The 10,926-nt window shown below is 44.2% G+C and overlaps 1 protein-coding gene across 12 annotated transcripts in view; it reads right to left on the bottom strand.

The window, feature by feature from the left end:
• Positions 1-2,685: 2,685 nt before the first annotated feature.
• ppp1r12a (protein phosphatase 1, regulatory subunit 12A) overlaps positions 2,686-10,926 on the bottom strand; it is a 38,119-nt gene continuing 29,878 nt past the window's right edge. For 7 of the 12 annotated variants that reach the window (XM_031859183.1, XM_031859179.1, XM_031859184.1 and 4 more), the window contains 6 exons: positions 9,458-9,474; positions 9,246-9,363; positions 9,007-9,111; positions 8,880-8,927; positions 7,471-7,521; positions 4,556-6,620 (listed from right to left, as the gene is read on the bottom strand). In XM_031859183.1, the coding sequence (XP_031715043.1) occupies positions 6,483-6,620; positions 7,471-7,521; positions 8,880-8,927; positions 9,007-9,111; positions 9,246-9,363; positions 9,458-9,474 (477 nt within the window). In that variant the 3' untranslated portion in view covers positions 4,556-6,482. Of the gene's footprint in view, positions 4,519-4,554; positions 6,621-7,470; positions 7,522-8,879; positions 8,928-9,006; positions 9,112-9,245; positions 9,364-9,457; positions 9,475-10,926 lie in introns of those variants that run through there. The other 5 variants (XM_031859182.1, XM_031859190.1, XM_031859178.1 and 2 more) reach the window with 3 other exon arrangements.

The following is a 10,926-nucleotide window of genomic DNA, read 5'->3' as shown; positions in this document are numbered from 1 at the left end:
AGCGTTCTGCGCCCTCTGAGAGCTCTTACACTAACAGCCATATCGTGCAACACTTTTTTAGTGGTAAAGAGGAAATGAAATGCATTGCTTTCTGTCAAATGAGCAACGACAAGTAATCTGAAATTCCTATTAAACACGACACCGTGTAATGGCAACTCTTGCGTTCACACATTTTCATTTTATTTGACAGTAATGTTTCAGTCAAAACATTAACATTGGGTAACATTGGGTCATTTTGTAGCGAGGAGCCTACACGAGGAGCTCACTCCCCCATGAAATTGTTTATCCAAGTATTCAGGAAATGTTTCTCCCCCCCCCCCGAGCCTCCCAGACGTCGGGTTTGCACAAAGCAGTTCTGCAGAGAAACTCTGCTGCAGACGGGATAATACAAGTATGAAACAGAGAGAGAGAGAGAGACGTGAGAGTCCGGTTTTTAGTGGTGTTGCTCACTCAGACATTGAGGGTCATGAAGGTCAATAACATGATGATCTTTCATCACAGACTGGATAAGAGTTCTACACGTTCCACGAAAAAAAAACCACCAGGTGTAGACAGAATGGCTCTCATCACTAGGAGCTGTCGAGTGGAACCAAAGGGCCTTTTTGTGATGCAAGGGGATGAATACAGACACTCCCTGATGATCCTGGATTTGAGCTGCTGAGCTTCCTGTCACCCGCCTGCTGTGGCGTAACCCTCCTCTGTGAACACGACTCAGAGTCAGGACTTTTGAAGTGAGCTGAAGGCAGGAAGGAAGTTTAGTCGAGGGACAACAGAGAGCTTTAAGGTGACACACTTCCTGTGAAACACAGAGAGTGAAAGTCATCATCTATGTGTACTTAATAGATAAAAACCCTTCTGCAGCGGTAAGGTTGGGCTGGGCACAAACACAGGACTTTCATCCAGGAGATCACCGTTTGTGTCCCGTGTGACACGAAAAGTCCTTGCGTAACCCGCCGATACATTACGGTGCAGGGTATTAATAATGCTTTCCTAGATGCATCCTCACTCTTTTCTGAGTGTCTTTGTTTCAGTGACAGACTCGAGCTGTCGCTTCATCAGGACGCCTCGATTTGTCAGCGGAGAGAGAAACCCCGCTGCAGTTTGTCCCTCAGCACGGAGAGGTTTTGCTCATCCAGTGTGTCTAAGTCTCGGGGGTTTCAAAACAATTGCAACCTGGGGAGGAGGTTTGTTTGGCTGGCTGCTGCACTTTACGGGACAGGAGGCAGAGTGCGAGTGTCTCTGATCTACTTCCTTCTCTGTGGATTATTTCCAACCTAGAAAAGCACAGCCCGTCATCTCACGGTGGAGCTACTGTCAATCAAAGACACCAGCCAGCAATCAGTTTTCTTCTTCTTCTTTTTTACATGTCTCTGCAGCTCCGGCTGAGACGTATTAATGGCCACATTTCCATGACACCATAGCAGTGTTTTCTACATGTTTTATTCAAATTCACGACACAAGTTCTTTACATTCCGGCTGACGAGGACGACAGGTGGAATAAAATATGCAGGTTACATATCACACAGGTGATATCATGCTGGCTATCATGACAAAAAAAACTATTCTTTATCAATCACAATTCCTCATGAATTCCTAGGAAATTTAATTTGTTCCTTTTATCCAAATAAAGTAATTTACTTAATGAACTTAACGCCTTCTCCAAACCTAAAATTAGATTTATCCATCCTGAGTTTTCACACATTTAATTCCAAGAAAAAAAAGGGGTGTGAATTACATTTATTATTCTCTGCTACTTCCTCCAAATGTGACATTTTATTTCTTACACAACTCATAGTTTACTCACACAAACCCAATTATGGATCCTAAAATGTTTGTAGAGATCTTTAATATTCTCTTCAACAATATGGCGCCTGGTGATTTCCTCTATGCCTTTGAGCCAACAAAACGTCACGAAAAGGCAGCAGAAATTCAAACCATGTTTTTATTTTCTGCTCGTGATGGTTGAGGAAGCACGTCCTCAGTAACGACACAAAGCAGACCTCCCAACAACGTGCTGAGGCAACGGAAGAACAGAGGCCAGACACCTTAGCACGACTCTGAGCACTTACAGCAGATCCCACCGCTCATCCTGCGAAGCTCCGTCTGCAACACCGGAGCCCTTCATCCCGGATACGAAGATGTGAAGTCCACCTGACTCGAGTCTGCAGAGCTGTGCTCCATCTGCTGGTTTGATGGTGCAGCAACAGTGGAACGGCTCTCTGCTGCCCCGGGGTCAGTATTGACCCGAGTCCTTTGAGCAAACTCTCATCAAGCTCATCAGCCATATTAATAAGTAATCACAATATTCATGTTGTGATATTTATCATGGAGTCGAAACTAAGACAGGGTTGGTAGTAAACAGCAGACATGGCCTGTTCAATTTAAATGTAAAAAAAAAAAAAAGGCTGTTTATAACTCAAACACATGTAATGCGTTATAATCTGCTTATTGCGCTGTATAAGTATAGTTATAAGCACTAATATTCATAATGCTTTAACACAATAATCATAATACTATAAGGTAAAGTATAATAAGTCATTTCTGGTTATGATAATCACTATTTTTTGCAAAGATGATATAATTTACATAGCTGGAGTAACTTTTAACCACACATTATGACAGTGATTATAATGCATTATGCAAGTGTAAATATACCTTTAACATATTTAAATAATCAGACGGGGGAACTTTACAATGTACAAGTTTATTTTTAATGAACTCTTCAGTGGTTGGTAGTCACAGCACAGCTTGCATGTATTAAGCCACACACCTATTTTACAAGATGACGGGAAAAAAAACAAAATAAAGAAAAACAAACAAAAACAAAAAGTCTGAACCAGCGTAGATGGTCATCAGTGCATCTACAGTGACTTTTCTTTAAACTTCTTTTGCTAAAATATCCTTAAAAAGGCCACTGAAATGCATAAAATGTTTTCAGATGCATGGAATATTTGACGGTGGCGATTTGCTTCAACCGGACGTAGAGACTCCTCACATGGCATCGACAGTGCATGTAGACATTTGTAAAAAGGACTGGGTTAGCGATACCTAAGATATTCTGTTTTTTTTAGTGACAACACCGTGGCTATAATACTACAGCTTTAAAATAAAAAAAGGAAACAAAATGAACAGCACTCTTCCAAGTTACTGAATACAACGAAAGTGAAATGTAGTGAAGCCATTATTTTCTTTATCTCACAATTATGTGAACACTTATTTATAACTGGAAAAAAGAAGAAGAAGAAGAAGAAGAAGAAGAAGCACTGAACACCTGCCAGCCGCCCCGTGTCGGAGAGAGAGAGGCTCTAACTGTACTGTGTCCAAAGACTATAAAAGAAAAAATAATTAAAAACACACCTTTTCGTCCTCTGGAATTTGTATACTTTTAATAGTAACAGACGGGAACCATAAACGCATGCCATGTGCTGGTCTCAAACAAATACATACAGGTATATACAGCATCACTCAGTACCTGCTAAAACAAAGTGAGAAATACAGAGTATAAACGGACTACACTACAAACTTAAAACAAAAAAAAAAAAAAAAAAAAAAAAGAGGAGGAAGGTGAGCGACGAAAGCGGTGGAAGAGTGAAAATCCTACATGTGATGGACTCATTAAAGCATAAAAAAGAAAAAAAGAAAATGCATATTGCACATACAGTGAAAGCTTAAATTCCACCAGGTCCGCCTCGTTTCGCTAAAGCGAGATTTCAAAAAAACAAATTTCCCTCTTGGAGGAAGACACGGAGGTAACAAAAAGTAGGTGTGTGTGTGGGGTGTGTGTGTGTGTGTGGGGAAGTAAATGGAGAAGTTAGGAGCCACGAGGATTCGATATGGGGTAGAAGTGGCACTCTGAGGGGTTAAAGAGAGAGGGGGGGGGGGAACTGCACAGCACACAACACCAACACAGGCAGGAGAAACAAAAAAAAAAAAATAAAAAGAGATTGTGGCACAAATAAAATCAGGTGTTGGATAATATCTGTTCTTCAGTGATAGCTGAGAGAGAGAAGAGAGAGCTGCAAGTGTTTTTTCTCTTTATGTACAACTAAGGCTTATTGGTTAAATAGTTTTCAGGCTTCCCCGCCCACAATGCTTTTACATGCTGATCACACAACCCTTTCTTCCTTTTGCTCTGTAAACTCAAGTGGTTCTATCGGGACAGCAGCCACACAATCAAGTGGGGAATAGTCGAGGAGGTGGATGGAGGGATGGATGGATGGATGCTGCAGTGGTGGTGGAGGAGCAAAAGGGAGATAAAGAGCTGAGAGGAGATAAAAAAGGACACAAAAAAAAAAAAAAAAAGTCTCGTCTCTGATGTCTGTTGCAATTAATATCTAAATGTGCAATTCCATTAGTCACTGCCATGGGGGACTAGGGGGTGCAGGAGACGGGGCGGGTCAGGGTGGTGGTGGTGGGTGGGGGTGTCTGTTTCTACTTGGAAAGCTTGCTAATGACTCGAATGAGTGCGCCGTTCTCGTCCTTTAGTCTCTGGTTGTCTGCTTTCAAGTCTGGGAGCATCTGAAAGGGAATAAAAAGGAAACAAGGGAAGGGAGGAGGAGACGCACACACAGAGAGAGAGAGAGAGAGAGAGAGAGAGAGAGAGAGAGAGACAGAGAAGGCTTAGACAAGTCTCGACCGATACACCGAGTCGTTACACCAGTCAGGCCACAAACTGTTAATTACAGCCTTGCAATCTTGGAGTCACACAGCATCTCTCATGTTTTATTTTCCCCTTTAAACAAATAAATAAAAAAACACTTCCTGGTTCTCAGTAAAAAGAGTAAAAGCGGGCACACCACGGGCCAAAGGTCTGGAGGAAGCCATGCAGCATCTGAACAGCTGCTCACCAGCAGCCATTAAACACAGCAGAGACGCACAAAGTCACTTTTGGATCATCGAATAGGATTTCAGAGAGCCCAGCGGGTGGCAGGAGACACTCTTTGATTGGTCATATGACCATGTAAATATCATTATGTTATCGTTTTTATTACAGACGCTCAACGGTACAGCTGTGATGCTACATTGGCTGTTGTTTCAGCTTTGGAGGCTACTTGTGTGCACAGACTGTTTACAGCGTTGTAGTGGAACCAAAGTGCTGAAAAATGAAGCCAATGTTCCTGTAAAAATGGCTCCAAAACTCCCAACAGACCCAACTTCACATGTTTACACTTTGGTAGAAAAAACTATTTGGTCTATAGCCGATATCTTCCTTCATGACAACTGTACGGGAGTGAACTTTCTAATATAAACTCACCCGTTTACATCATATTAAGGCATAAAGTTCTGATGAATTAAGGGCCCCTTTGAGTGACAGGTGGGTGCCTCTGGGCTCCACCAAGGAGACTCTAATCTGAATGAAACACGTGGATTCAATGCAGATCTCTATTGAATCTGAGGACCTTGGATATGCGTCAGATTTCCGTAGCTCGTTAAACAACATCTGGGAACATCCATTAAGCATATGTCAAGATGAGATTATTGGAGATAATTTAAGAGCAGAAGGCATCTTTCCTCAACGTGACACCTGCCGGGTTCCATAGTATCCGAGTTAACGCTCCACAACATCCTCTTTTTGGATGTTTATCGTTAGAACGAGACTTTATCTGACTGCAGATGAGTAAAGTCACAGTCGCACTCCTGAAAAATCCACCTATTTGTGCAGCGGTGTGACTTTAATTCTACTTGATTACAGACTTTACTACGTGAACTGGTGTTTTGCTCTTCTTTAAAGAAGAATGTGCAGATGCTGTGATGACGACAACTTTCAGTAGAAAAATCACGATCAACACCGACACTCAACAACAAGAGAATTCAGTCCCCTTAAAAACAAACTCATTTAATACAGATGACGATCAACCGCTAGCTTAGATATTCATGTCCTGACGTAGAGCGAGTTACTTTATACACTGCTGTCGGTCCATGCAGCTCACTTTTAGATTTGTTGATGTCATCTGTCAAATTAAAAATTTGGGGAGTAAAGAAAGAAAAAAATAAAGAAATAAAGTTTCAGTCTCTGAAGATTTACAGGGAAGCCAGTTCATGCAAAGAAGCCAGAACAAGCCAAACTGAAGACGTGCGCTCCCTCTGATGGAAGCGTCACAACGAGAAACTACAGAGGACACTTTCCTTTACAGCAAACTCTGATTCAATGGAGTCAGTTCAGACAGCTGACATACTTACCCGGGGCTTGTTTTATCTACCATGTTGGTTTAGGATGTTTTTAGATACTGTTCTGTAGAAGGAGAGTGTCCTGTTGTAAGAACTAAAAACAACACCCTCCCCAATCTGAAAACCAAAAGCTCTGGGGAGGCAGAGGGGGCTGAAAGTTTACAAAACCAGAGGTGGTTGAGCGGCTGGGCACCTGCCTGTCTATGGGTGCGGGCAGAGCACGAATGGAGCATGAGAAGAATGGGGTTTGGGGAGGGGGAAGGTGAGGAAGAAAGAGGAGGAGGAGGAGGAGGTGGTGGACAGACGGACGTAGCTTAGAGGTCGACGGTGGGCAGCTGGCTGCAGGCGGACTGCGAGAGCTTTGCCAACACTCGGGACAGGGCCCGGTTCTCAGCCTGCAGCCGCTCCTTAACCTGCCGCAGGGCCTGAACCTGCTTTACCTGGGGGAGGTTCTGCAGGGGGGGGGGGGGGAGAAACAACAACCACAACACAAAGAAAACAAAGTGAGAGAGAGAGAGGGGGAGAGGAGGCAGAGAGGAGAGAAAGAATGGCAGAAGAGGAACATATTTCAACAAATTAGGAGAGAAGAGGTTTAATGAAAAACAGGATAATAGAAATTAACAGAGCAGAGGGGCCGAGGAGGAGGAGGAGAAGGGGGGAGACAGAAGAGGGAGATTGTTAGAAAAATGGGGACAGATTTTGGAAACCGACGGAATGATTAAGAGCTTTCCGGTTCAGCCTGATGCTTGTAGATAGAAACGGGAAAGTGACACTGATAAGATCAGCCAGCTGCCGGAGAATAAACACACTTCGTTATCACAGCGATGGGAACAACACTCGCTTACTAGAATTGAATCTGTCCTCCTAAGACAAAAAAACAAAAGGAACCTCTAATTGGCCGCATCAATAGAAGAGCTTAAATGTCATGTCAACACAGATTATAACAGCTGACCTGAGATGTGCCCTGAACAGAGTAAGAGATGCACATTTAGCAGGTAGACAAGGAGTGCAGCATGGGGACCGAGGTGAGGGACCGTACGGGCAGAATGCAAAAGGCTGTATTCAGGCCAATACGGTAGTTTGGGCTCAAGGGAAATTCTATAGTTCTATAGAAAGGGACACTGAGACGTAAGTGACAGCTGTTAGCACTATGTTGGAATTCACAAGTACCACCTACACACTAGCTGTGATCCTGACTCCACTAATGGAAATGTCTTAAACCCAACTGCACATGAAGAGAGAATACAACGTGTGACTGTGTGTGTGTGTGTGTGAGAGAGAGACTGTGTGTGTGTGGGGTACCTTAAGTTCCTCCTCCATCTCAGAAATCTTCCTTTCTAGAGCTCTTCTTTCCTGCGGGGTGGAGAGCAGAGCGGGTTAAAACTCGGGACTATCTCACGGAGACGATCAGCAGAAAGCACACGGTGGTGCAGCCTCTACACACTGCATTGAATAAGGTGGGGGAAGATGGTGAGGGTGTAGCGGTAGCACACACACTTGAACACACGCATGTCTCGTGAGGCGTCTGCAAGCAACAGTCAGTAACAGACTTAAGTATTCAGTGAGAATATCATTTATATGTTCAAGACGATGACATGATCCATGGACAGGGTGGTCTGAATGTCTTTTTTAAACGACAAAAAAAAGACATTCTTGTCTTATAAAAAGTCGTGAAGACAAATGGAGGATGGTCTTAAAGTTACTACAAGGAGTGTTTAACTGGTTGTAACGGTCTCAGTTTAATACCGATGCCTCTGTATGACCTACAGGAGAAGACTGGGTTTATATCTCGTGATTTTTTAATGCCCGTCACCGTCCGATAATCCGCAAAATCAGACTAAACCATTTGCAGGTTCTCCAGAAATTTCATCAGCGCCGAATCCAGCAGAAGGGGCCGGACCCCGATCCAGATCTGCGAGGCACGGGAGAACCAGAACCAGGACTGAGAGGGGTAGACTGTCAGACCCCGCTGGAGTAAAATGAGGTTTCCTAAAGAGAGTCTGGTGTTTGGAAACACTACCGCTTTTGTCCACAGGGACCGCCAAAATCAACACGGAATTAAAGTTCCTTGTAGCAGCTTTAAATGCGTTTTAAGAGTAATGGATGGATTGGTTATGGTTTCACGGCTACACAGCTCTGCAGCTGAAGACGTCAGCATTATTACTGAATGAGTGAGACAAAAAAACAAACAAAAAAACCAAAAAAAAACAACAAAACATGAAAACACACACACACACATGCACAGCAAATCAACCATCTACAATTGTTCTACTTCCTGCATGAATTGAGATAAACACTTTCTCACACACACACACGAAAAGAAAGAAGAGAGAAGAGGTGACCACACGCTGCCTCTGAGGCTTTAAACACAGGTGAGAGAAGTTGGCGGTGTTCTGGGTGGCGAGGAGGGAGGAAGTCCCTTTGACCCCCGACTACATGTGACAGCCAGCAGCAGAGAGCAGACCGATACAGAGAGTCAGGTTAAGATCATACCACTACCCAGATGATATTGGGGCCTGCTTGTTACCTTCAGACATAAACCCATTGGTAGTGTTACCAGCATGTTTGAAGCAGGGCGGATTTATCAAAAACAACACAAGGACTTCTGAGTTCTAGGTTTACTTTGAGAGACAGAAGTTATACATATCGTCAGTTCATAGTGTCACCAAACAAAAGGACATTTGTTATCGAGCTTATTAAACTGTCGTTACCCTTTTCTCCATCTCAAGCTGTGATCGGTCGGCATAGCGTTCCTGCCTCTGCAATGAGAAAGAAACAGTTCTCAGGAATCCTAAATCATCAATACTGATCAGCTGACGCAGAGAGAGCTCGGTGTACCTGTGTGGCCTTCTCTAGTTGTAGCTTCAATTCGGCCAGCTCCACGTCTGTGTCACGTAACTGGGCCTTCAACTTCTCGTTCTCAGCTAAGATCTGCTCGTAGAGCTGAAGGGAGGAGACGAGCAAATCCAACAGGCGACGTGTGAGACGAGTTTTTGGGGGTTATGCAGTACCGGTGCTGGGATTAAACCCAGGATCCGGAATGAGCCGACGCATCGGTTCACGTTTGTTTCACACACCTTCTTGTAGTCAGTGGCGTCGTCTCTGTCCAGTCGGCTCGAGTACGTCCTCCGACTCTCCCCGTAGCCACGGCTGAAGAGAATGTCGTTGCGATCTATTGATGAAGTGCTCTCGTTCCTGCAGCGGGAACAACAGGCGGTCGTTTTAAATACAGAGAACATACGAGAGGTAACAAGAAAGAGCAGAATAACACGAAGGGGGCAAAACATACCTGGACAATCTGTCACTCTGTAAGAAAGAAAAAAAAGGAAAGCGGATGTTAATGTTGATTAACATCTCTCACACACACACACACACACACACACACACACACACACACACACACACAGACTTATTCCCAAACAGCTGCCATGCAGCAAAGTGCCTCCAGACCTGCTGTGCTTTGTGAAACGGGGCCTGACATCAGATAGGGAGGGCCGGGCTTCCAGCTATTTTAAAATGGCGGTGAGCTTCCTGCGGCGGACAGAGGGCGGTGACACGACAACGCTACCGTCTGAGTCAAGAAGTCCTGAAGCCTCCAAGGGAAAGGAACAACGGACGAGTTCAACTGATCAGATAAACGGACAGTTTGGCTCCATTCAGAGACTACAGATGGAAGACACAGGCGAATCATGACTGGTGAATAACTAAAAGGTATATAACCGGAGTCTTGATTTCATCCAATAAAGTTCAACACTTTGCAATGTAAACTTTTAAAAGATATTCTCTGCATTGCTCAAACATTGTATTTTTACGTTTCGGTGCTTGTACTTGAGAGTGCCAGGCAGGAATGCTTTCCAATCTCCATGCGGAGATAATTGCTCGTTGTCCATTTAGCGCCGTGTTGCTGCTGCTCCACCCTTTCTTCCGTCCTACCGAGAGTGAAGCGGTGTGTGTCCCTGCTGACTGTACTCCACTACTGTCTGCTCTCTGAATGAGAGTGTCTTTTGCAGCGATAACACAGACAGGATGTTCTTCCAGCCAGCAGTATTTTCACAACACTGCGCTTTCTGCTCTTCCATGGAGCTTCCAAAAGCTCATGGATAGTTTTTATTGTTTATTTCAGGGACTAGAAGAGCGGTTAGTTCATGTCTCACATGTTCATTTAGCCTATCGCTGGTTCAAAGTCTTATTTAGTGACTTCAGATGAGCACAAACAGCACAAACTGAGGGTTGAAAAGGGTTTCGTTGCTCCTAAATCTCATTTTAAATTGGAAAAACTCTCCTTCGTGCGTGTGTGGTCTGACCCCAGTGACCCAGACTTCCTTGCCTTTGTATATCTGCATGTTTTTAAAACCCACTGATCTATGGCTGAGGCCACTTTTGGTTTGCAAGGTCACAGCAGCAGCCAGACAATCAGCAGAAGATGGAAACGACGAGGGAACAATAAAAGAAAATCAAAGGCTGCAGACGGTGTGAAGGGAAGATTGGTGGGAGGGGAGGAAATCATAGCTGAACAGGAAGGAGAAGTGGATATCAAAGACGACTGGACCTGCATGGCCTTGACTTCATGAGAGGAGACATGAGGAAGCACCAGGACAGAGAATAAATGAAGGAGGGCAAGAATCAAACGGAGGTCGGGGCCACAGAAGAAAAGCAATAGGACTTTGGTTTTGGCTGGAGGGCTTAAAAGCCAGTTTGATCTACTTTCTACGTGTGTGTGTGTGTGTGTGTGTGTGTGTGTGTGTGTGTGTGTGTGTG

The sequence above is a fragment of the Anarrhichthys ocellatus genome, unplaced genomic scaffold, assembly GCF_004355925.1.
Source record: "Anarrhichthys ocellatus isolate YVR2014 unplaced genomic scaffold, GSC_Weel_1.0 scaffold21, whole genome shotgun sequence".
Classification (NCBI taxonomy): domain Eukaryota; kingdom Metazoa; phylum Chordata; class Actinopteri; order Perciformes; family Anarhichadidae; genus Anarrhichthys; species Anarrhichthys ocellatus.
Note: the sequence above shows the minus strand (reverse complement) of the source record. Positions and strands in the feature narration are given on the sequence as shown.